The 27,681-nt window shown below is 37.9% G+C and overlaps 1 protein-coding gene across 3 annotated transcripts in view; it reads right to left on the reverse strand.

The window, feature by feature from the left end:
* The window catches only part of MTMR2 (myotubularin related protein 2), a 117,033-nt gene extending 93,030 nt beyond the window's left edge, over positions 1–24,003 (reverse strand). Inside the window, exons 1-2 of one of the 3 annotated variants that reach the window (XM_064577179.1) lie at positions 23,490–24,000; positions 14,110–14,180 (exon numbers count right to left, since the gene is read on the reverse strand). Coding sequence is in view for 1 of the 3 variants with exons in the window: in XM_064577178.1 (XP_064433248.1) it covers positions 23,490–23,569 (80 nt within the window). In the remaining 2 variants the exon portion in view is untranslated. Of the gene's footprint in view, positions 1–14,109; positions 14,181–23,489 lie in introns of all 3 variants that reach the window. The other 2 variants (XM_064577180.1, XM_064577178.1) reach the window with 2 other exon arrangements.
* Positions 24,004–27,681: the final 3,678 nt, after the last annotated feature.

Here is a 27,681-nt window from a genome sequence, read left to right on the forward strand (position 1 = left end):
ATCTCCAGCGATTCTTCCCTCCAGTTCCTGCATCATAAAATTGTCCTTCTCTACACAATCATTCCAACAAGCATAAAAACATGTTATTTCTCTCAACCTCTCCAGATATCACTTCATTTCTCTGAGCTTCTTTCTAGCAAAACTCGTTGAAGGAGATGTCTATACTCACTGCCTCCAATTCCTGACTTCTCATTCTCTCTTGAGCCCATTTCCATCAGGCCAGCAAAAATGCTTTTGTCAAGGTCATCAAGAACATCCACTTTGTTAAACTCAGTTGTCAATACTTAGTCCTCATCTATCAGCAGCATTTAACTGATAATTGATCTTTCCTCCTTGAAATACATTCTACACTTGGCTTCCAAAACACTACACTCATGGCTACCCTACTAACTACTAGCCACTCTTTCTCAAAGATCTCCTATAGTTCCTTCTCACCTTCTTAACCTCTTAACATTGGAGTACCCCTAAACTCTCAGTCCCTGACCTCTTATCTTCTCTATGTATACCTCCCCTCCTTAATAATCTCACCCAGTCTCACTGCTTTAACAGCATTAAGTTGATCAACCCAAATTTATAGTGCTATCCCAGTTTTCTCTCTTGAATTCCAGATTCTAATAACCTATTTAACACCTCCAGGTGGACACCTAAGATGCCCAAAACCAAATTCCTACTCTTTGTCCTGAAACCAGCTCTAACATCTTAGTAAATGGTAATCCTGTCCTTCTCTACTTTCTTGGACCAAAAACTCTGGAGTCAGGAAATTTTGTTGGCTGCACCTTCAAAACATGTCCAGTATCCAATCACGTCTCTCCATCTCTTCTATCATCTCCCTCCTCTGGATGATCCCAATTGCCTGTAAACCAGTTTCCTTGCTTCTGCATCCCAGTCTGTTTTTTGTTTGTTTTTGTGGGGTTTTTGGTTCTTTTTTTTTTTTAAGAAATGCAGACTGCCTCATGCAGCACCTCATTTGGATGTAATTGGAGTCTTGGAAACTCAACTACCCTAATGCACCTTGAGAGCTTGTTTGGAGGTAAGAGCCGGGCAGCGCAGCTACTCGTATACCCTTGACCTAAGAAGAACGCTCCTCCTCTATCAGGGACAGTCATCCTCTTCAACTGAGAAAACAGCTTTGGGAGGCATGCACATGGAATGGTGAGGGAGGAAGGGGACACTCGCCTAGACAGCCAGATCACCCTCAGCTCTCATCCCAGTCTGTTGTTAACCCAGCAGCTGGAGTGATCCTTTTTGAAACAGCTGATATTGTCACTCCTCTGCAAAAAACCTTCCACTACCTTCCCATCCCACTCAGAATAAAAACCAAAGTCCTTAAAATGGCCTATAAGGCCTTTCACAATCTGCTCCCACCCTAGCCTCCCAGATCTTAACTTCTACTATTCTTCCTTCTGCTCCCTTGCACTATAATAGACGCCTGCTGGTCCTCAAACACATCAGTTATCTCTAACTCTCTTCTCCCATATTTCCCCTGGTTTTTTTTTCCTTCACTTCCTTTGGCTTCTTTGCGCAAATGCTCCCCTTCTTAGTAAGACCATCCCTGGTCATTTTATTTAAAAGTGCAAACCACTCTAAACTCATTCCCTATTCCCATCCTGCTTTATTTTCCCTAGAGTGCTTATTATCATCTGACATACTTTGTGTTTTACTTATTTATTTTATATCTCCTCCATTTAGTTAATAATTACTGACTGCTTACAATATGCCAGGAAGAGTTCACCTACTTATAAAGATTAAATGAAATAATGCATGCAAAGAGTTTAGCACATTACCTGACAAACAGAAACAACAAAACTATGTAAACTATTTTTACCAAGGGAGACTGGAATAGGACACCTCCTACTGCCATCAGAAAATGCTAGTTTATCAGAATAAGGTCAAACATAGGACTGGAGGAGTAAAACAAATGAGACTCTAATAATTTGATCCTTAAGGAACCAAGGAACTAAATTGTCCATAATCAAACAGTCTCTGCCACAGAAAACTTAATACAATTCATTTAAAACAAAACAAGCAGGGGTGCCTGGGTGGCTCAGTCAGTTTAAGTGTCCGACTCTTGATTTTGGCTCAGGTCATGATCTCAGGGTTGTGAGACTGAGCCCTGCATCAGGCTCCATGCTCAGCATGGAGTCTGTTTGTCCCTCTCCCTCTGCTCTTCTCCCCTATTCACACTCTCTCTCAAATAAATAAATAAATAAATAAATAAATAAATAAATAAATAAATAAAATCTTTAAAGAAAAAGACAAGCAAACAAAAATAACCTCTAGAGAAGGAAATTTTATATTTCCCTTCTAGCAATCCATTCCAATTATTAAATCATTGTTGGAAACATAGATCCTTTCTGCTTTCATCACAAATTCCACGTACTACTTTATTTCATAACCAAAAAAGGATGTCCACACTTAAGCATTTAATAGTGGATTGTATCATCATACTAAAAAAGCATCTTCACCATATGAAGCAAGGGATACTTTGGCAAATGCTAGCACATAGATAAGCTACTCTCCCACTCCAATCAGGACATGTGAGTTTAAACTACAAGAAGAGAAAGAAAAAAACTGGTCTCATAAATCATGGAAAGATGATTAGCCTTTCAGAGCATTGACTTCATATTACAAGTAGAAATAAAAATACTTGCTCTTTTTATCTCACTGGGTAGCTATAAAAAACAACTGAAAATGCTATCTGTATTGTAAGATTCTTTTATAGGTAAATCCCATTACTAAAAAAAAAGGGGGGGTGGGGTGGGAATCCTGCAACTGATAATGTGCTAAAATGTGGAAAATGAAGTTACTGTTAAAATGTTTTAAGACTTAAGTTTAAAGCAAAAAAATAAATATGTATGGGGCTTTCTAAGAAACAAGACATCTTTTCAGGAAGACTTTCCAGATTCATTCAGCACATTCATCCTTAATTCATAGCTATTTCTTACTGGTTCTTTGCTAATGTTGTCAAGCAAATGTATGTTTTCTAGTTTGATAAAATGCACAAACTCGATAAACCCGTAGTCACCAAGAAAACTTCCCAAATGAAAATGAGAACTCTTTAGAGATTAGCATTTAAAACATAGCCGTTGTATTAAAGATGGCATCAAGGGCGCCTGGGTGGCTCAGTTGGTTAAGCAACTGCCTTCGGCTCAGGTCATGATCCTGGAGTCCCGGGATCGAGTCCCGCATCGGGCTCCCTGCTCAGCGAGGAGCCTGCTTCTCCCTCTGGCCCTCCCCCCTCTCATGTACTCTCTCTCATTCTCGCTCTCAAATAAATAAATAAAATCTTTAAAAAAAAAAAATGGCATCAATAAAATAATAGGCCTGATCTATTTACACTAGAGTAACTTAAAGGAAAAACTGATTTACAGGAAAAAAAACATCAAATACATACTTGAGATGATCAATTCAATCAATACAAAGAATAAAAGAATGGTGGGGAATGTCATAAAATATGAAAAAAAAAATCATGGCATCTCATTTTTGGCAAAAGCCAACTTAAGAATTTGGGCAAACAAATGAAAAGATGATATATTAAGATTCATAGATTAGTGGTCCAAATACATTTTTATTATTTTTTTAAGATTTTATTTATTTGAGAGAGAGAGTACAAGCTGGGGAGAGAGGCAGAGGGAGAGGGAGAAGCAGACTCCCTGCTGAGCAAGGAGCCCAATGTGGGGGCTCAATCCCAGGACCCTGGGATCATGACCCAAGTTGAAGGCAGATGCTTAACCGACTGAGCCACCCAGGCTCCCCTCAAATACACTTTTAAATGGCCCTTATTTTGTAACAGTTTCACAGAGAGAGTTCAGCCAAGATTAGAAGAACTGTGGTGTCACTATTCAAATAAAATTATATTCATTGCATAGTATCTGCCTCAGTCAGTAAATGCCACCTCCCCTGCCCCTACACGCACAGATTTCTCCAAATGCATGCTTAACTGAAAAATACAATTATGCTTCCAAACTAAGCCATCATTCTCCATTATCCATATTCCATTTAATTGACTGGCTACAAAAAGCATCATTTCTTATATCCACGTCCTCTTTTCATCATGACAGTGGTCTTCCAAACAGAGCAGGAAGTGTTGAAGACGTAGGGCTTTGTGAATGATGTTATTCAATGACATTCAAAAGAATTCAATGTCAAAATGGTGACATTCGAATCATAAGGAAGACTAAAGGGTTGAGTTGCAATACAAGATGGTCTCAAAGTTCAAAGCTAAGATTCTACGATTCAGAGCAAAAGCAAAATTCTGGGATCACAAATGAGTTGAAGAGTTACAGTTCTAAATACTGGAAATATGTGCTAAACTGTGTTTCACTATGTTTTATATCCCTTCATCTCTTGATAGTTAAAATGCCCCCAATTTTTTCCTCCCCCACACACACATGCACACACATATACAAATGAACTATTGCCCCACATGTAAATGTGATTCAAAGACTTGTCCTTCCATATCATTTCTTAGCTATACTGCATAAACTTTCACCATGGAAAGACCCTCACCCAACTGCAACATGAGATTTTGTTCCTCATTTTTAATTAGTGTGGTCACTTTTCTGCTCAAATCTCTAATCAGAGTTGTTATTAAGAAATAAAATTAAGGGGTGCCTGGGTGCCTCAGTCAGTTAAGCATCTGCTGTCCACTCAGGTCATGATCCCAGGGTCCTGGGATCAAGCCCCACATTGGGCTCCCTGCTCAGTGGGGAGCCTGTTCTTCCTCTCCCACTCCCCCTGCTAGTGCTCTCTCTCTCTGTTAAATAAATAAGTTAATCTTTTTTTAAAAAAAAGAAATAATGGGACACCTGGGTGGTTCAGTCGTTAAGCATCTGCCTTCGGTTCGGGTCATGATCCCGAGGTCCTGGGATCAAGCCCACATCGGGCTCCCTGGTCAGCGGGAAGCCTGCTTCTCCCTCTCCCACTCCCCCTGCTTATGTTCCTGCTCTCTCTCTCTCTGTCAAATAAATAAAATCTTAAAAAATAAATAACTAAATAAATTAAATTTAAAAAAGAAATAAAATTAAGTTATAATCATGATTCCCTTCTCTTCCTATCAGTCCTTCAATGGAGGTACAAAAAAAAGAAAAAAAAGAAAGAAACACTGACAAGGTTAAATATATAAGCCATATGACATGGATGGAACTAGAGGGTATTATGCTAAACGAAATAAGTCAATCAGAGAAAGACAATTATCACATGATTTTAATCATATGTGGAATTTAAGAAAACAGAGGAGCATAGAGGAAGGGACAGAAAAACAAAACAAGATGTAATCAGAGAGGGAGACAAACCATAAGAGACTCTTAACCATAGGAAACAAACTGAGGGCTGCTGAAGGGGAGATCAATGGGGGGATGGGCTAACTGTGTGATGGGCATTAAGGAGGACACGCTGTGCGTTGTTGTCCTCTTCTTTACTTTGCATCCTTTATATTCCTCCATTCCTATGCTGTACTACTGTGAGATACTTACAGATTTGGCACCTTCATTATTAGACTGTAAGTCCCTTGAAGGAAATTAATCTGTTTTCAGCTCTATCCCCAGTACATAATACATTGTTGATGTATAACAGCACTGGCTGTTATATACAACCGATGAATCACTGAGCTCTACCTCTGAAACTAGTAATACACTATAATTTAATTAACTGAATTTAAATTTTTTTTTAAAGTAGCAAAAAAAAGATTCAGAATAATGGAGAGTTAAGTGTACTTTCAAATAAAAACAGTCATAATATCTCTAGGGTAGGCAAAACATATTCCTGCCCTCAAGAGCATTAATACCTTTATTCAGATAAGTCGAGTGTGCTATGTCAAAAAAAATTATAATAAAACACACATTTTAGAAAGTAATCAAGTTGTTATAGAAAGAATATTTTCTCAAAAGCAACAAAACTGATCAAAAGATAACTAGCACTATGCAATATGCATGTTAATAATACCAATTATTCTTTACACTTATTCATATATAGACTCCATTTCCTAAGAGGCTCAAAATACCTCTTAGAATAAAACTATAATTGTAGTCTAACGTACTAAATTCTGATTGGTTATCAACTCTTAGGAAGAGCAGTTAAAGACTACATGAACATGCAAACAATTTACATTCACAAATGCATTTATCCAAATTTGCAGAGCAATGGCCCTTGTGAATGGGAAGTCACTCTCACCAGAATTCCCCCCTCCTTAACCCACTCCTCACTCCATCCTAAACCAGATTATTCTCTTGATTCCTAATTAAAAAGAATCAAATCAATCTTATTTAAATGCTAACTTCTGGTTCCACAAAATAACCAAATGAACACACATACACACATACATACAGAAGAACAGAACTTAGGTCTACAGTGAGTAAGAAAGGCACAATACAGAACAGCACTAGTCATACTCTGTTTTTTAATAGCCCTGCCACTGTCTTAGCCAGAGTGACACAGTTTTCCTTCCACCACAAGATCAAAACAGAAATCCCATCATCTGACTCTTAGTCATTCCCCCTACACTTACTGGTCTGCTGTTGTTATAACAGAATGTCTTTTTCCTTTGCCACACTATTCCTAAGAACAGTGCTCCACCCTTTTGGTCTCATAAGTTCTACTATTTCAAAGTACAGCATTTAGGTGAACAGAGTTATACAAACTAATTGTTGGTAGGGGGATAGGAATTACTCTTTAGGTGCTTTTCAAATGAGTATCATTACATAAGTAAGATAAAGTCCTCTCCATTTTTCTATTTTTTGTTTCAGTTAGGACATTTTTTAAAAATTATACTCATTCCTGAGAATTAGTCAAGCTAAAAACTTGCAAATTAAGACCATTATGTCCAAACAAATAAATTTTGGCACCTACTACAGAAGTACTTCATGCCTCAATACTACTAAACTTACAAGCATCATTGTTAATGCTGTAAAGGTAGAGAAATCTGCCTCCAGAGAGGCAGCTTCTCACCTCCAAATATTGCCATGCCTCAAAGTACCCTTCAGCTTCCTTGGAAGGATGGAGACTAAGAATGTCAACCTCCAACTAGAAGTCTCTTAGCCATCTGCCCTCCTGCTCTTCCCATGTCTCCCCTCCATTTGGGGAGCAGGAACCTCATGAGTCTCCCTTATCACAGCCTCCCACCTATCTCTTCCACAGATGTCCACTAACATCAACAATGTATTATGTACTGGGGATAGAGCTGAAAACAGATTCATTTCCTTCAAGGGACTTACAGTCTAATAATGAAGGTGCCAAATCTGTAAGTATCTCACAGTAGTACAGCATAGGAATGGAGGAATATAAAGGATGCAAAGTAAAGAAGAGGACAACAACGCACAGAACAAGATGTTGAAGTGCTTAGTGGCCGAAAACATAAGCTTCAGGGTCAGAGAGACTTGGGTTTCACCACTTAGCAAATAATAATTCAGGTAAGTTACTTAATCTCTGTTCTTTCTTTATAAAATAAAATAATGATACCTTCTAAGACTGTAATAAGGATCAAAAACATGATCTATATGAAGTTATTCGTGCTAAATAACTGGTAGTGGTAGAAAACGTTCAACAAATAGCATTGTGGAAATACAAGAGTATCCTCTTCAGAAGGGAAAACAAGATGAGATCAGAAGTAAGGGTCTCCTTTTAAGAAGGAATCCATTAATTAAATTAAAATGGAGCGAAAGCACTTGGCCCTAAAAGTACTTTTCACTTAGATCTTTACTGTAAACTGTCCTCATTTGATTAAGGTAACTGAATGTACAAACTTTTAAACTTAAAAAAAAGTTTGATGAATCACTTAAAGAACAAATATCAAAGTGAAGTTTTTTGTATATGTATAAATATGTTATATTCATGCTTTTATATTTTTGTTCTTATATACATACAAATATATGTCTTCATATTTTATATATTTATATTTATACATATATTACACACCTTATGTAACTTCTGATATATCCAAACAGAAGACTGCCAAAAGCTTTGATCAGAAAACCATTACCCGTATTTTTCAATGTATCCTTTAGCAAAGCACTGAACCACTCTGGCTCTACTGGTTTGCTGGACTGTGAATGGAATTATCATTACTTTATTGTCATTCACAGTACACTTGGAGGTATTTCATAATAACAAACAGAAACATAAAATCGAAGTCCTAACAGAGGCCATAAATATACTTACTCTTACCTCTCCTGATCTAATATTTCAAAATCCAATAAAAACATTTCTACCCAAAGTGAAAAAGTATGTCTGAAAACTAAAGGTACAGATAAATATACCAAGCATTATACACTCTTAGTTCAAAACAACCTGAAAACAAGGCACCTATCTTTTCCTATATCCTAGTAAACAAATGCCTCCAGAGGATTTGGGAGAGGTTGCATGTCTTTTATTTCCAGTTATTAATGACCATAGTCATTACATTAAAATCTAAACCACTTGCCTTATTTAAACCGCTTCACTCCTATCCGCCAATTTAACTTATCCTCAGTATTCCATGGAAAGAAAAGGTTCTTTTTAAAAAGTATTCTCTTGTAAGTAATGTCCTGAGCACATACATAACATGTTTGCCCAAGAACATTAAAGAATGTGGTCTATATTCTGACTGTGAACAAGCTCTTCGAGGAATGCAAATTTGCTTTCAGTACTTACACAATGGACTACAGTGTCATACCCACTGTTCACGCTCTATTAGTCATTCTGTTCAAAATTTTATTAAAAAAATAATAAAAGGCCTGCAGTGTGTATAAAACATTGGGAAACAAAAGACTTATTGTCAGAATATATGCAGGATCCCCGAAACAGAAAAACAACTACCAAAAACAAATTAATTTACAGCTTATAATGATTTTTTGAAATGCTACACCAGAATCCTAAATTTCTTAACCAATCTGTAGAACAAAAGATATGGCATAAATGATCTTATCACCATGGCATCGGATAGACAGAGATGAGAGAGAACATTTTGCATTCTTCAGACACAAAGGGGATCTGAGCTCTGGGACAGCTGGAGCACATTGGCACTTAGTCTGGAAAATCCCAAGGTTCTAAGGTACATGTGACCTTGGGTACAGTTTAATTTGCATTATTTTGTTTTCAGGTCTAACAACCATATTTCCCAAAATAAAAGTCTGGGTATATAACTTGGTAATCCACCAGCAAGTGTGAAAAACCAGGCTGTAAAGGAAATGCCTTACATACTTCTCTTTTTTTCTGCAGAGTAGTTTGTCTTCAAAGCTCTTATCTGGAAATATAAATAGGTAAAACAAGCAAAAGCCAAAGCATTCTAGCCAAAAGGAGTGTGTCCATAGGGGATGGGGTAAAAATGGAGTAGGAGGCACCCACCCTGAGTCCCAGTGCCAATCCCTACACCCTCAGCAACCTCTTAAAAGAATTTCTCAGAACTTCTAAATCTGACTCAAACTCAGACGAGAGCTAAAATTAAAACTTATATGGATTCATAAGTAGCCTAGAGGGGAAAAGTTATTTATATTTCAGCTTAGCTGAGAAAATGTCATACTCAACTGAAAATTGATCATAGCATTAGAACTCAAAGCGCACGACTCTAAAATTGCATTTCCTTTTAGAAACAAGCACTTCCAACCCAAACTGAAATATAAGGTCAAAAATACTAAAAAAGGAGAGTTGACCTATGCAATAAATGCCTGCTCAAAAACACTTTTACCTGGACAAACGGAAAACACATAGGGACTTGATGCCTTGATAAATGACCTCACTTGTAATTTTCTTACCCCAGCATGCAAATCTGAATTAAGTATTAAAATGAGAAAGTCACCTATCCATTCTTCAGATTATCTAGAGAGATTTTTGTTTTATCCTAGACAGAGAAAAACTAATTATTACTATTAATTGATCACTCCTACAGTGTAATGAGATAAAACTTTTCTGCACAAACTTCAAAATCCCATAAATTAACACACGTATTTTGTCTTGTTTTGCAGCCATTAAGTTAAAACATTGAGTAGGAAAAGAGTTCAATGTCTCTTTCTCGTTCTAGCCTGAAAAGGAATTAAAAATCAAATGTATTAGCATCATTCAGTCATGTATCTCTCCATAATTTTGAAAACTCTTCCAAATCTACGAGATTGGTCAATTGTTAAAAATCATAAATCATAACAAGACACTTTTTTCTTACTTGTTTTTGCCTTTTTTTTCTCTATCTGTATAATAAGGATGAGGAACACATCTCTCTTTTTAAACGTTTTGTTTAAATATTAATACTGAACATTAGCATAGTCATTTACAAATGTCAAAGTGCTCTCATCCATACATTATCTTCATACATACTACCAACTCTAGGGCTAGATTGCCTGGTACTGAATTCTGGTTCAATTACCCTGTATGACCTTGAGGAAGTTACTTCACCTCTCAGTTTCCTCATCTATAAAGTGGGAATAATGATAATTCCTATACTTTGCAGGACTGTTACGAGAACTAAATGAATTAATATATGTAAAATATTTAAAACAGTGCCTACCACTCGGTACATACTACATAGCTGTTAGCTGTTTTTTTATTTTTTCTTATTGTCATCACCAATCCTCATATTTAGGCCTCACAACAATCCTTTAAAGGCAGTATAGCACGTATCATTTTACCCTTATTCCAGATGAGGGAATCGGGCTCACAGAAATCAAGTGACACATCCAGAGTCACAGTCAAGAAGGAGAATCAGAACTAAAGAACCAAGGACTAAGAAGGAATCAAGATTTTTCAGTACACTGTGTTGTATCGGATCACAGTATTTTTTTTTTGAGTTTATATAGTTCAATATACTTCTAAAGACTATAATTACTATCATTTTAAACATTTAAACACTCAAATAATTTTAAGCAGCACACCCTGATAATGATGTTGAGAATGAGTCTTTGATCCAAAAGATACCTGCATCTCTTATTAGTACTTCAAGAGTAGCAACATGAGTCAGACTTCTAAAAAGAAGTATGCACTGAATAATTAGGCTGGCTGACCAGATAAACCTGTCATCAATTTTCCAATATTCAGAATTTCCTTTAAAGAGCAAGATGTATACCCCATGAAACTTCAAGAATTCCATGTTATGATTCATGCTGGGCAGTGGAAACAATGGCATTTAGAGTCAAAGTTCCAGTTCCATCTCTTATAAGCAGGAGACAGTGAACAGTAATGTCACTTCTCTGAGCTTCAGTTACTCATCTGTCAGATGAAAACTGACCTCATGAAGCTGTTATGAGAAACAATGGAGCTGATGTAGGACAAACAGTGTTGTAGCTACAAAAACTGTACCCAAATGTGTTAACATTACTATTAGCTACTTTGATTACACTGAGGGATAATACTGAGCATTCATTCATTCTTGCATGGAAAATGGCTGACAGAACTCTTCCAAAATAGAAACATCACCCTGAGTATTCTGTGTAACTTTATAAGGTGACAATCTGGATTAGATTAACACAGTGAAAGAGAAATTCAGGTATCCTGCAAAGTATCTATTCTAAAACCATGTGCTTAAAGGAGACTTAGTAAAATCTGACCACAAGAAACAAGAGAAAAGACCAAGAAACATATGTCTTTCTCTTTCTGATTTTAGACTAAATGATAGTGAATATTTTCAATTAAGTCACAAGGAAACTCAGCAGACATATGATCATCATAGCAGTAATCATAATACATTATATTTATGTGACATTTTACAGTTTTGAAAGCATTTCACACGTGTCATCATAGAAATATCACATTGTTCTGTTTGTTCACAAACATGTTAACATTCATAACACTTCCACTCTCGGGCGCCTGGGTGGCTCAGTTGGTTAAGCGACTGCCTTCGGCTCAGGTCATGATCCTGGAGTCCCGGGATCGAGTCCCGCATCGGGCTCCCTGCTCAGCAGGGATTCTGCTTCTCCCTCTCCCGCTCCCCCCTCTTGTGCTCTTTCTCTCTCTCACTCTCTCTCTCAAATAAATAAAATCTTTAAAAAAAAAAAAAAAACTTCCACTCTCAGACACTCTTTAGTGTCCCAACATAAAAAATGAAGGAGTTAGACTACATAATAAAGTTCCCTTTTAGAGCTATCGTATTTATGATTTTGGGTCTGTAGCTAAAAAAGAGCAAAAACCATTTAATGGAAAGAAAATGCATAACATTTAAACCTATTAGAAATGAATAAGTGATTTTAAAATATCACTTTTTTTAAAATCTTATAATTAAGACATGTCTCAAAATACCCAGAAAATTGGGTAGTGGCATTTTGTAGTTAAACTTACTAATAAATTCGAGAATTACAGAGTATCTCCCAAAAATTGGACAACTACTTTTACTAATGTAAGATTATAATTCAGTAACTATCAGTATACCATACACAATACAATATAAACTATACACAATACTAAAACTAAGTTAAACTCTTATGGTTCAGAAAATAATTTAGACTATTTCAGTCACTCAAAGATACTGTGACTATCAGCCATAATAATTCAGTATTAAAAATATAAAATAACTTCAATTGCTTAATGTCTCTGGCTTGGTATATAAAGTATCAGATTCTGAACCAAGAAAATAAAACCACTTCTAAAAGTACCTCACAGAATCCAAAGGGGGTAAAAAACAAAGTTTTAACATTAAATTATTCATATTACAGTTGAGCAAGCACCTACTATTTGCAAAGCACTATGCTAGCTACCATCATTCAAAAATTAAATCAAATCCCTTCTTCTCAGAAGCATAAAACTTAAAGGCCAAGTGGGAATAGTACCATGGCAGGGGCCAGGGTGGGGGGGTTCCTCTACTTGGACTACTAGGGTCTTTTTCTACCCAATGATTTCAAAATCAGAGCCAGTCACATATCTACTGAAGAAACAGTCCATGTTTTTCATGCACAAAACCCATATGTGCATTTAGTTAATTTTTTCAATAATAGTAACGGATTCATTACAATTTTATATATACACAGGAAAGCTGCCTGGCCTAAAAGAAGTCACTATGTGATTTAGTGAAGTCTAGAATTGGAAGTCAGGAGATCACTTCTTTTTTTTTTTTTTTTTTTTTTAAAGATTTTATTTATTTATTTGAGAGAGAGAATGAGAGAGAGCATGAGAGGGAGGAAGGTCAGAGGGAGAAGCAGACTCCCCACCGAGCAGGGAGCCCGACGTGGGACTCGATCCCGGGACTCCAGGATCATGACCTGAACCGAAGGCAGTCGCTTAACCAACTGAGCCACCCAGGCGCCCGATCACTTCTAACATTAATTAGCTCTGTGACTTTGAAGGAAACAAGACCAATCGTCTCTGGCCTTCTAACACATACTATACCTTTGGGTAAGTTATTAAACTTCTCTAGGTCTCTTCCTGCATCTATACAAATGTGTAGAGTCCAAAAAGTATCTGGATTGAAGATACTCACTTTAAGCACAGATTTTTGGACCCACTCCCAGTGGTTCAGAATGTCTGCGCTGAAAGCTAGGAAGCTAAATGTCTCCTAAGAACCACAGGTAATTGAAATATGCAGATGGTCCTCAGCCACACTTAAGGTCATCACAAGTCCTAGTCACACCAGATGATCTCTAATGTCCCTAACTGTATAAAAAGATGACACAACTCATTTCAGTACCAAGGTCTTAGGAATTCTGGATCTAGCATAATGTGCAGGCCATAGTAGATGCTAAACAAATACTTATAGAGAGGAAGAAAGGGAGGGAGGGAGGAAGGGAGAAGGCTAGCTAGCAAACTGGTCATATTTCTAGCTAAGAAACATACAAAATGGTAGTAAAATTAAAATTGAGTAAAACGTCAGCAGCCAAAGAGCAAAGACCTCAGTCTCTACACACATTCAATTTCAAATATAACATGAGCCGTTGTCAAACAGCAAACTACTAAAGAGAAAAAGGGGAAAAAACAGTACACAGAAGCCAAAAGAATTTTAATGGAAAATTACTGGTGACTAAAACATAGCAACTGTTTACTCCGGGTAGAAGAGAACACAGAATTTTAAGGACTGGGACTTGGAATTGGGACTAAAGTTTGAAGTTACTGGTTACTCAAAGGCATAAATTTCATTTGGGATAAAAGTATATGGATTCCAGAAATATCGGTGACAATATTAACTTTTGTCCATTTTTTAATTCCATTTTCCCATTCACTTACATTATAATTTTTGAGATGTTTTATCTTCACTTCTGATGATCTTCAAATGTCAATGGCTCTTAACACATTAACTGTAAACAAACACACAAAGGAACTTAGGGGAATTCAGATACTTAAGGAACCCTACAGTAAAGTATTCTAAGTTATTCTGTAAAGCCTCCAGGGGAGGGAGCGGCGGAAGGAGGCTTTGGTACCATGTTTACCTGCTTCATAATGTATCTGATGTTCAAAATGTAATATCGTTCTAATGACACTATCCTCTTAATCATCAAGCAAAGAAAAAAAAAATCAACCTGTCTTCTGTTAGAAGCAAAAAACATTCAGTCAGAAAATTCTCTCCAAATATGGACACTCTGGACTCACTGATGTACTGTGTATACATTAGCCTTTTCCTGCTCATCAGTGCAGCCAATCAAAGAAACTCATTTCCTTGCCACTACCACCCAGTCATCCTGCCCTGGGATCGCCCTCTTTTGGGTCTAGACCTAGAACATGGTTTGGGCCTAGATCTAGGTCTTCAGGCATGATCAGGTCTTTACAAAGACCCTGACATTAAACAGACTTGGGTCCAAATGTCAAACTGCTCTCCCTAATCTTTGGTTTTTTCCTCTGTAAAATGGAAACAATAATACTGTTTATTTTATATAATTATGATGATAATATGAGAAAATGCATATTAAGGGATTTAGCACCATGCCCAGCAAGCACTCAAAAATGTTAAGTGCTACTATTTATATTAGTATTAACAATCACAACAATAATATTTACTTCTAGAACAACTGTCTACCACTTGAAAAGCAAAGTTTATCCTAGGTGTTTCTATTTTTACATACTGCCTTTGGTTATAATGGAAGAATATTATCTAATACCAGTAACAGAGGACATCTGTATCATATAAAATTTTATTTTTGACCTTGCTGGGCATCCTGCTTAACTCAAGAAAATTAAGGCTTGAAATCACTAGCCTGTCTTCAGCCAAAGTTATTATTCCTTTTGCTAATACACAACCTTCTAACAAAGTCCTACTTGCAGTGGTCTGTGAAGGCAATTTTGCTAGGAAAGGAGATGGATATATTTGTGACTTATGCCTTTTAAATCCTCTGAGCCCAAAGAATAATGCCATACCAATCCAGAGGAAACTTCTCTACCCTCTTCTACCCACTTCCAAATGTAATGATTAAACACCTATGTTTGACGTTACATGCTTAAAATATTAATATCTAAGTTCAGAAACAAAAATGCATAAACATGGATTTCTCTGAATTTTCAAGTTTTAAGGTCAAAGATACAAAAGCACACACAAAATATTGCAAAAGCATTCATAAACTAACATGGTCCCAAATGGCCAGTTTTATTTCCCCTATGGAGACCAAACCTTTAGAAATGAAATGAGAGAAAATACCTAAGTGGAAACCTGAGGCAATATTTTTGGGGGGAGATAAAACACATGGACACAAGGCTGGGAAGCAAACTGGAAACAGCAGAAGAGTAAGCAGTGTTGGCCACCATCCTCATTACCACCACTACTTTACCATGCAATTCCTTGAGCCCTTCAAATGAAATAAAAAATGAAATAGCACAGTTGATCATTCTTCATTTGATTTCCATCTGCCTTTCACTTAAAGAGTTGACAATTATGAAATGTATCCCTTTTATGTTATGATCCCAGGTTAGGACTATAAAAATCTGGCCCAAGATAATACACACAAAAAGTATAAAGTTAAAAAACTTGAGTTTAGAGTGTTCCAAGATACAGTTTTCTTTTCTGGCCTGCTACAATATATCATGTCTCTCAGCGTATTTTCTACTTTGGTCACTGCTCTTGCAAGTCTAAGGATGTCTCTGCCGTAAGTGAAGTATTGTTGACTTTAACCGGAAAACGTCTTCCTTGCTAAAATGATTCATTTATGCTATGGAGAAGTTGCTAACTATCTCCAATACCCATTCTCTACTATTTCCTACAGAAAGAACCTCCAATTTTTAGCTCAGCACAGGCTTCCCAGAAGAGACTACACACCCTAGCCTTCCCTTGTGGTTAGGTATGGCCATGGAACCATGTTCTGGCCAACTGGATGTAAGCTTAAAAGATTATATATAACCTCAAAAAAGTATCCCTTAAGAAAGAACATGCCGTTCTTCTTCCCTTCGTCCTTCCTTCTGACTACAATAAATGCAATGGTTAGAGTTCCAACAGCAATTTTGGTTCATGAGGTAACACTGCAATAAAGAGTCTGTGTTTTGTTTTGTTTTTTGGGGGTTTTTTTAAGATTTTATTTATTTATTTGAGAGAGAGAGTGAGAGAGAGAAAGAGCACAAGAGGGGGGAGCGGGAGAGGGAGAAGCAGACTCCCTGCCAAGCAGAGAGCCCGACGCAGGACTCGATCCCGGGACCCCAGGATCATGACCTGAGCCGAAGGCAGTCGCCCAACCAACTGAGCCACCCGGGCGCCCGAGTCTGTGTTCTTGATACTTCAGGTCCACTCTATCCAATCAGTATGGACTATCTCTGGGCTTTTATATGGGAGAAAAACTAAAATCATCTGTTTTAGGCCACAGTTAGTTTGGATTTTCTGTTATAATGTTAAACCTAAACCCTAACTTTAAAAAAATAAAATAAGAGGAATTTTCCAAGTATCAGTATTTAGGGTTTTTGAAGTATATAGTTCAAAAGATACTTTAAAAGTGAATTCTTATTATACTGAAAACATAGCATCTGCCCTTATCTAATCTAGGCTAACAAGTATTTAAATAGCGCAAGAGCTAATCTGCAGTAAGAGCCTTTGAAAAGTCATCAGGTTGCCTGCCATGGTGCTACCAAGTGCGGGGTGGGGGAAGAGCTGCGAAGGCGGCACATCCGTGGTCTGTAGGGATGGCAGCAGCGGGCACACACAGAAGCACAGAGGGACCGCACGACTAGTTCTGCGTTAATAAAGTTATAGCAAAGGGAACGGAGATTATTACTTTCGTTAAGAGGGCATCATCTCTAGTCCCTTTGATTTTAATAATTTTGTACCAATCTTTTTTTTTTCCCGATAGTTCCATTTTTAACCTGACTTCCTGTGGGAAGCAGGCTTATAAAATCACTGCCTATCCTTGACTATCAACTCTCAATAGTTTTTAATCCTATCCACAGATTTAACTAATTCAAACAATGGGACAAAGATAGCAAGTGCTTTACCTATTCAAAACTAATTTTCTTAAAAAGAAAAAGTACTCTCTACTAAAATCTAAAGAATTTCCACTGGTCAAGTCCTGATTCACATGCAACCTTTGGCCCTAGAGATTTTGAATACAATAGCATGAACTTGGCAGCTTTACAAAATAAACTTACTGATTTCTGGACATCTGTATCTGGGTTATTTCCTTCCCTTGGGCGTAATCCAGACTTCATTCGTTCAGGTGATGGCTTCCTGGAATTACTTATTTATATTTTTTTTAATTTATGTTACCACTAATGGATTTCACCAAGGACCTTTTTCTTTTTTTAAGATTTATTTGAGAGAGAGAGAGAGCGTGCACGCGTGAGTTGGGGAGAGACAGAGGGAGAGAGAGAATCTCCAGCAGACTCCCTGCTGAGCACGGAGCCCCTTGCAGGGCTCAATCTCATGACCCTGAGATCATGACCCGAGCTGAAACCAGTAGTTGGACACTCAACCGACTTAGCCACCCAGGCGCCCCAAGGACCTATTTTTAAGAACAGAACTAAAACATGTATTCCTGATGTGTTACTCATAGCTGAGAAAGAAAAAAACCTCAGGCAATTTCCTAAAAACCAGATGTCATAAATCCCTAAAGAGATGACTTTTACCTTTCACTACTTCAATTTTTCTACAAAAATGCTTTCAAGTAATAGGCTTATGGTAGCAGTAACACAGACCTTAACTTAGTCTGTTTCAACAAATATTGATGGAGTTACTAGAAAACAATTAGTAAAAGACCTAAGGCAGTGGTTCTCAAACTCTAGTTTTAGTTTAGGATCACCTGCAGGACTTGCTTAAACAAACTGCAGGCTCCACTGCCAGAGTGTTTTATCCAATTACATCTGAGGTAGGACCAGGGAATCTGTATTTTTAACAAATCCCCAAAGGATGCTGACGCTACTGATCTGGGAACTACTGATCTACATAGAAGACTACTGATGACAGCATAAAGAGGAAAGAAAAAAACACATATGGGACCCAATCTCAATTTTGGTACACTTGTATACTTTTGACTAGTAATTAACTTTTAAATTGTCTTTCAGAAAAAAATCTATACAGTAATTACTGAAGTTCACAATAACATTGGATCTTATCTGACAGAACTTTCAAGTATTTTTAGGGTCCTGGAATAATGAAATACAAAATAAGTAAGTATGTCCAATGTCTGACACAAGGTGCTAATTCTATTGCCAAGGTTGGAAGCTCAACCTGTGAGTTTCACTTAGTTCCATAACTAGTTTCTACCACTAATCCTAGCCAGGTGCCTCAGAAGACATGCCAAGAGTCACAAAGGGAGTGGGTAAGAATGTGTGATTGGACACAAATCTATCACCACTACTGGAAAACAACCCAAAAATACATTTCCTACCAACATATCAGCTCTAGAACAGAACTTGAGGCTGAAACTAGAGATGAAATCTTACAAAAAAATGTGTTTCAGAAATCTTAAAAACTCTTCTCCCTTTTCAGACTAGAAGTACCATCAAAATTCATGGAAACAACCAGGATTTGCTGTTTTCAGATGATGATAATTTTAAAGGAAGACATGTAACTTAAAAATGTAATTAGTTGAAGACTACTTTTCTGAGTATATTCAATGTACCACACTTTGATTTTTTTTATCTAAGTTAAATGTAAGTATATATAAATACGTAAATATAAATGCTAATGAATTTATAGACTAGAAATCAATTGATAAACCAAAATAATCTGAGACAAACAACTGGTGCCCAGAATAACTAGAGTATATGAGGGTATATAAAAGATGAAAGAAACAGATATTAAATAAAATGACTGACAAGATAAGTTAGACAGAAAGAGACCAAAATAATCAAGAGTAGCAGATGGAAAAGCAGGTAGGTTAAAGGAACACAATGTTGTGAAAATATATGACTGGGCACAGAAAAGATAATGTAGCCAATAAAATCAGCTCAGTGTGTCAAGAGGCATCATGCAAGAATAACTTTAGCTTGAACTTGAAGTTGTGTCTTTACGGGCCAAATTCAACATAAGAAAACCCTTTTTAATCCTTTGAATGGAGACAGCAAATAAGAGAGCAGTGAACATTCAACATTTCTTTATTCAAGCATTTACTAGACACCTATTTGGCACTAGATATAATAGCATGTGATTATGCATAATAAAAAATAATCAAAGAAACCCACTCAGGCAGTGCATTTTATAACAGTGTACAAACTGAAAAAATGGAAAGCCAGACTAAGAAGGCAGAAATAATATCAATATAGTGACAAATCCTGCTGTATAACTTATACAATTCTAAGGCTCAGGCCTACCCTAGCTATCATATCTAGCCTACAGTACTGTTTTATCTATATCCTGTATAAATCATACTTATGTCAAGAATCAGAGCAAGGGCAACAAGAATTAAATTATGGAATGCAGGCAGCTTATCAGGGTGCTGAAGTGAACTTTTTCACAACTCTCTCTCTGGGACTGGACACATCGAAGAATGGACAACACAGGATATACAAGAGCTGCTGAACAGCTCATTGAAGTAGACTAACACCAAGCAAGATTCACCGAAGAAAGTTACTTTTTTTAAGGATGGAGGATGACATAACTATAGCTGATTAGGAAACTGCTATCTGGATATCATATAAAAAAATTAAATCATTCTTTTGCGGCCAAAAGCATCAAGCCTATGATGACCTAAAAGGCAAAGCCAGAAGCAGTAGCAGCTCTGAGATGACCACATATATAGGTACATAGACAGACAAGACTCAACATACATCTGAAAACTGTATTTATTTGAGAGAGAGTGTGCACGCCCATGGGAGGAGCAGAGGGAGAGGGAGAGAACCTCAAGCAGACTCTGCAATAAGCACAGAGCCCGACTCCAGGCTCAATCCCACGACCCCGAGATCATGACCTGAGCCGAAACCAAGAGTCGGACACTCAACTGACTGAGCCACCGAGGCTCCCCAAGACTCAACATACATTTGGAGTGAACTACAGATCCCACAAGAGCCTGTCAACCAACTTCAATAGAGTGTGTCATTTTCAAAAAAACAGTGGGTGGGCACCTGGGTGGCTCAGTTGGTTGGGCGACTGCCTTCGGCTCGGGTCACGATCCTGGAGTCCTGGGATCGAGTTCCGCGTCGGGCTCCCTGCTCGGCGAGGAGTCTGCCTCTCTCTCTGACCCTCCCCCCTCTCATGCTCTCTATCTCATTCTCTCTCAAATAAATAAATAAAATCTTAAAAAAAAAAAAAAAAAAAACAGTGGGCAACCAACAGGATTAGTGTAAAATTTTTCAGATTTATATTCTTCCTATTTCCCAGAAAAACATAAAAAACTTACAAATTAACACATTTAAATATAATATTTAAACTGAATTCATCTAATAGAAGTACCTGAAGAAATTAGATAGGCATACATTACCAACTTCAGTTACAAATCTGACTGAAGTCTTTTTGCTAAATTGAAGAGAAACATGCAGTTACATAGTTTGCATTTTCAAACAAATAGGAAGCACATTTTTTGAATAAACAATTTTTCCTGGAGCTAAACTCAGCAGAAATTTACGTCAATCTAGTCTGTAAAAGACATATGGAACACACTGAACATATTAACTATTATTGTATAGGAGGTATCAAAACAAATTCACATGGCAATTTCCTAATTGAAAAATTGAAAATTTGAAATTGAAAATTTCCTAATTGTAAAAAACAGAAGGCATAAAAATAAACAATTTAAGGGCAACATTTCCGCAAAAGGCTGAGACAATACAGTCCAAACATAGATATTCTGCTTTATCATAGACTATCAAAGTAAAAACTTAAACAACTGGATACCCACTTAGCATAGCTATTATAATCATGGTTGTCTACCCTGCCTCTGTATCAGAATCATCTACAATTGATTGTTTGCCTAGATTAAGTTTAAATTTAAGCTAACAAGCGTCTATAATGCAGCTATTCTATACTGATCAACCAGGTGTAATGATTCATAAAATAAAAGACATGAAAAAATTTAGCAGGGTGAATTCTACATAGCAGACATTCAATAAATGTAATTTTTTCTACCTTCCAGAGGAAAGGAATGAAAGCTGTCATTTTCCTATGGAAAGTAGATCATACTTATATTTTTGTCCAGAGAGGACGAGGCTAACATATTCTACTCCAAACTCTTTCAAAGAGTTAGTTTTCTCAAATTCATATGTCAGTAACATAATTTTTTAATTAAGAATTAGATGCATATATAAACTTTAAAGTTACTGGGTTTTCTTTGGGGGGAATTAAATGTACTTAAATGGTACAATTAGATACATTAATTTGTAATAAATTTATTTATTTAGTATAATTTCAAAATCCGTAAAGGGATTTTGTATAATTTCAAAAATCTGTAACGGGAATATCTTAGTAGTTGATAAGAATGCATCTTAACCATTTTTGTCATTGAGATAAAGAATGATAGAACTTTAGACTGCCAAGGGACCTTACAGGTTTTCTAGATCAACTTCTTTATTTTGAAAGATGAGAAAACTGCAGACTAGAAAGGTTAAATGATACAAGCCAAAAAGCTAGCAGAGCCAGGGACTTTTAAGACCCTGAGCCTCCTAACTTCCAGTACATTCTTCATTCTAACAGACTATGCTGCCTCCTGTGGTTCTAAATCCTCTTGCTTGGGTGAGATTACTGGTTGCTTCACTTGTTTTCTTTACATTCTATTCTGAACCATAGCTGCCATTTGTAACTTTCCTATAAAATTACAATTTTCCAACCTGTTTTCTTCATAATTTTATGACTGAGAATGTAAATCCTCCACTTCCTAAATTTCAGAGTAATAAACATAAAATTTTTTAAATACCTGAAATAAATGTACAGTATATATGATTGAATGCAAAGAAAAATTCTTCTCTCCTGGATAATTACATCTACAGATTCAAAAAAAAAAATTTATTGAGCACCTCTGACATGTAGGGTCTCTGTTAAATGCTAGAGCCAAGAAGATAAGTAAGATATGGTCCTTGTCCTCCAGTAGCTTATAGCCTAGGAGAAAAGTCAATTAAACCAACAATTACACTGTTTGTTAAGAACTCTGAAAAAGGTGTGGGCAGGTTGCTATGAGTGCTTTAGAGAATCTAATTTATAATGATGGAATCAGCTAATAGTTTCCCATAAGGTCTGAACAGTAATAGGAAAACACAGCTGTGTCACCCATATTTAGTGGAGTCCCAAATGAATTAAAAGAAAGAAACTTCAACTTATTCAGAGGAAAATGAAATTTGTGTTTTCACACGGATTAGTATCCAATAACTCTCTAATAATAATTAGACTGTTTTTTGATGGGAAAGAACCTGATTTCATTGTGGCTACATAACAAACACAGGTCTTCTATTGTTTCTTCCTAAAATTTTAAATCACTATTTTAAAGCCAAAGGGAAAATATTCATCTAAAACATGTCTAGTTAATATTCATAACAGCTGTCTACAAAATTGCATACTAAAGTACTCCTCAAAATTCCAGGGGAAAAAAAAAATCGCATCTGGAACAAGAGAAATAACCAGAAGAACCGGTAGCCCAAGAAGGAAGAAAACTACAACTCATTACTCACTCCGGGTTAAGGACTGCTCAGATTCCTAGATAATGACTTTCAGCTGCAAGATTTAGAAAAGACGTACAGTGGGCATTTTTATTTACATTTTTAAAACGAAATGGGGGGAAGGGGTCAGAGTACAGGGAAAATCATTAAAGAGATATGGAAGTAAAGTGATGGAAAAAAGAGGAAAGGGTGGGCAAGAATCCCAAAATCAAAGAAACATGGACAGATGGAAGAAAGACTGGAGAATGGTTTGGAAAAGAGTAAAGAAAGGCTGAGAGGAAATGAGGGGTGGTGGCTGGGGGAAGGGCTGTCCAAAAAAATAATTCGAGAGGGAATGAGAAACAAGAGAAACTAATGAACTGGGGCTCCCTCAACCAGGGATAAAACGAGATCGTTATACGTAGAGTCACCGATAAAGCAGCAGTGAGTTTTAACCTCCCTTTTCCCCAGCCTCTAAACCCCAAAGAGGGAGGAAGAAGTGGTTCCCAAGTCCCTGGAAAGGAACTTGGGCGCAGCCTTCGGGAAGCAAGTCCAGGAGTTGGGGCACCATCCAGCGGGTCCCCGGCCCCTCTCCATCCCTCTCGGGCGCTGGGCGGGGCCCTGGGCATCCTGGTTACCTGGACAGGGAGTCCACGCTGGGCGGCCGTGCTGCGGCCGGCTGGGAGCCAAGACTCTCGCAGCTCGAGCTCTTCTCCATGGCGCGGCGGCGGCAGCGGGAGGGAAAGGCTGAAGCGACCTCCGCGGCTGCGGGGCGGGAGGAGCGGAGGGCGGAGTGCGCCGGGCAGGGGCCGCGGTCAGGCCAGCGCCGGCCCGGGAGGGAGACCGGAAGCGGCCATGTTCCCCCAGACTGCACCGCGCCCGGGACTACCGAGGAGCGGGAGGACCCCGCGCCTCCGCTCCGACTCCAGCCCCGACGCGCTGCGCTCGCTACGTGCGCTCGCTGCGTACCCCGCGCTGCCTCTGGGCTGGGAAAGGGAGGTGGCCCTTCCAGGAGTGAGAGGGCTCCCTGAGGCTGGGGGAGACGAGGATCCCTTGGGAGGAGGGGGGAATTTTAGAAATAAGAGAGAGGAATAAGGGAATACTAGGGCGAGGATCATAGGGATGGGGATGAGTGAGACAGGAGTGGTGGAGAAGACGGGGTAGTAAAGGCGTGCGGACAAACAGTGGGATGAAGGGGCCGAAAGGACGGGGGCGGTGCACGAAGAGAGGAAGAGAACACAGGGGCACGCAAAGGTTGAGGGTGTTAGAGATGGCAAAGTGTTCACCAGATTTGGGGCTGAAAATAATAATTAAATAATTAATAATTAAATAGTGATTAAAGGTTGCTTTAGCCAGTCAGACACGAATTCACATCCTGCCTCTGCTGGTCGCTTGCAGTGTAACCCAAGGTATTGAACATCAGCTTCCTTATCTGTAAAATAGGAAAAATAATAACTTCACAGATTAGATAAATTAATACATGTAAAATGCTTAAAAATTTTTTGGCGCATAGTAAGCACTCAAATATTAGCTGTTAGTATTACTACCTACTTCATAAGTGTTGTTAGGATGTGATGTATTAATGCATATAAACGGTTTCTAAAACAACTTCAAAAAATGGTAGCTATAGGGCAGGAATATATAGGAAGGGGGCAGAGAAGTAAGAAGTGATTGGTATGGGAAAGATAGTAGAGAAAGTACAGGACATTTAGGAAAAAAATTAATGCTTTTCTCTTTTTTTAAGATTTTTTATTTTTTTATTGTTATGTTAATCACCATACATTACATCATTAGTTTTTGATGTGGCATTCCATGATTCATTGTTTGCGTATAACACCCAGTGCTCCATGCAGAACGTGCCCTCTTTAATACCCATCACCAGGCTAACCCATCCCCCCACCCCACTCCCCTCTAAAACCCTCAGTTTGTTTCTGAGTCCATCCTCTCATGGTTCATCTCCCCCTCCGATTTCCCCCCTTCATTCTTCCTGTGCTATCTTCTTCTTTTTTTTTTTTTTTTTACATACATTGTATTATTTGTTTCAGAGGTACCCAGATGTGTGATTCAACTCCTATCTTCATTCTACCACCGGCCCAGTGTTGTAGAAAGGGCACTAGTAAAGCAGAAATTTTCAGTCCAACTATGACTTGGATTAAGTCTGTGTGGTGTGGGAGGGTGCAGGGGCAAAGCACTTTGGCATTAGTCCATTGTACACCCAAGGAGGTATGGAAGAGGAAAATGGGATCTGATAAATATGCAAAAAGAATTAGACACATACACTATTATATGTGGTAATGTTGGATAGGCGACAAACTTAAGCAATCTTTCCCTGCCCTCTCAAATTCCCCTGCAGAGCAGGAAGGGAGGGTAGAGAGATAGAACTGTGATAAGAGAATAGGAATTGGGTGAAGGGGAAATGCTTCTGCTGGTCATTTCTGTTATGGAAGACACGGGAAGGACAAAAGAAGGAAAGCATAAAGGGATTTTTCTGATTGAGACTGAATCACAGTTACCTCATGTGTGAAGTATAAAATGATGCAAGGATTATTTCTGTAAAAAAAATAACAATGAATCATTTAAAAAACCTTCCTTGCTAGGATAAACAGAATTATGTTCATTTAAACTAGATTTAATTTATACTGACAACTGTTTTAAGAAAATTTTAAAGTATAGGGCCAGTGAAATACTAACTTGAAGTACATTCCCCAAAAGAACAACCTAACCTAGTTGTGTTCAGCATACTTATTAAAATAAAATGTTGGGGGTTTTTTTTTAAAGATTTTATTTATTTATTTGACAGAGACACAGCGAGAGAGGGAACACAAGCAGGGGGAGTGGGAGAGGGAGAAGCAGGCTTCCTGTGGAGCAGGGAGCCCTATGCTGGGCTTGATTCCAGGACCCTGGGATCATGACCTGAGCCGAAGGCAGACGCTTAACGACTGAGCCACCCAGGCGTCCCTAAAATAAAATGTTTTTAAGCACTTTAAAAGCCTTTGCCTCTCTATTCCATTCTCTAGCTTGGCAAGGATAGGATGGCAGCAGATAGTTTTTATTTATATAATTTTTAAAGAGGCCTTTAACTGTGCTCCCCTAATAGGCAAAGAAAATAGGCAGAAACACTTAACAAGCATAAACATCTACGATGATTCATAAAAGAATTTGCTTATTGATTCCTAGTTGCTACCCGTCTTCCAAAATGCTGATTCACTGTCACTTGATACTTTGACATAGATTTTTCTAAGCTAAGTTTGGTGAAGACTGATGAGGAAGATCCAAGCACTCTCTACAGCCCAGTTGTTTTCTAGGACTGTGTTAATAGAGCACTTGAAACCACCTGCCTGATGATGTAACAATTTGTATATGAGTCTATCTGGTGATTAATAAAGAACAATAATGCAGGGCACCTGGCTGGTTCAGTTGGTAGAGCGTGTGACTCTTGGTTTCAGGATTGTGAGTTCGAGCCCCACTTTGGGGTGAGATTACTTAAAAATAAAAATCGAAAAAAGAAAAAACAGTAACGTTAGTGTAGAGATTTTAGAACCAGACAAATCTGAATTGGGATCCTGACTCTGTTGCATGATTTCAATTAAGTTGTTTCTCCAACACTGCTTTCTCATCTCTAAAATGGGAATAAAAATATCCACATAAAAGGATTGTTTCTCCCTATACAGAGTTGGTTGCGCAGAAGGATCTCAGTCAATGGATCTGTTGCTATTATTATTTGTTCTTCCTCTGAACTTATGTTTTACTTCTAAATATTAAAGCAGTGATTTCTGAGAATGAATAACAAGCAAAGAATACTTTAATCTCAGCTGAAAGTTAAATTAGTGCTTAATTCTTTTTCTGACATGTTGGCTGCTGTGTCATATACCCAAGAGAAATCACCTTGATTAGGACTTTCTGCACCTCAGTTTTCTTGTCTTTTTTTTTTTTTTAAGATTTTATTTATTTATTTGATAGAGAGAGACACAGCAAGAGAGGGAACACAAGCAGGGGGAGTAGGAGAGGGAGAAGCAGGCTTCCCGCTGGGCAGGGAGCCCGATGTGGGGCTCGATCCCAGGACCCCAGGACCATGACCTGAGCCAAAGGCAGACACTTAACCCACTAAGCCACCCAGGCGCCCCAGTTTTCTTGTCTTTTAACAGAACACTTTAGCCTATCCCAGGTCTTCAGGAACTATTGCTAAAATTAAATTACAGCATAGACTCATCTTGCAGCCGGGGTACAGGTGTGCAAGAGCACCTGGCTCCAGGGATCCCAAACAGACCAGGTTCAGCCACTCCCAGCTGACAAAATCCAAAGGCAGAGAAACTAGTGGTGGTGAAACAAGAAAGGAATTTATTTCAGTGAGGTCAACACTGGGAAAACAGCAGACTATCCTCTCAACTATCTCAAAGTGCTGAAAATACTTCAAAGTTGGTGGGTATGTGCAGGTGGGCAGTAAAGTAAATTGATCATTATCTTGGAGTCAGTCATGGACCATGGGCAGAGTCTTGCTGGCTCTGGACAGTCCTTACTGCTTAAGTGGGTAGTTTCTGTTCCCAATCAGGGGATGCTTTGCCCACAGGGTCTTTTGCCAGAGTTAAGAAATAAGCTGGAAAGAGGAACTTAATCAATTAAAAGGTATAGACTGAGGTCAAAATGGAGGTAGTTGAAGTCCTCTTTCAATCTCTCCTATTAAATGGTTAACTTGAGACCTTCCCAAAAGTAATTTTTTTATTTGAAATCTGGGCCAGTGTTTCTCAAATGATCTGTGGGAAGAACAAGTGTTTTGTTTTTAATTTCCAAGCTGTCATCAACCAATGTTTTTTTAAAATAGAAGAATTAATT

Source organism: Mirounga angustirostris, unplaced genomic scaffold (assembly GCF_029215605.1).
Source record: "Mirounga angustirostris isolate CCGP_5_RB_7025 unplaced genomic scaffold, mMirAng1.0.hap1 SCAF_13, whole genome shotgun sequence".
In the NCBI taxonomy this organism is placed as follows: domain Eukaryota; kingdom Metazoa; phylum Chordata; class Mammalia; order Carnivora; family Phocidae; genus Mirounga; species Mirounga angustirostris.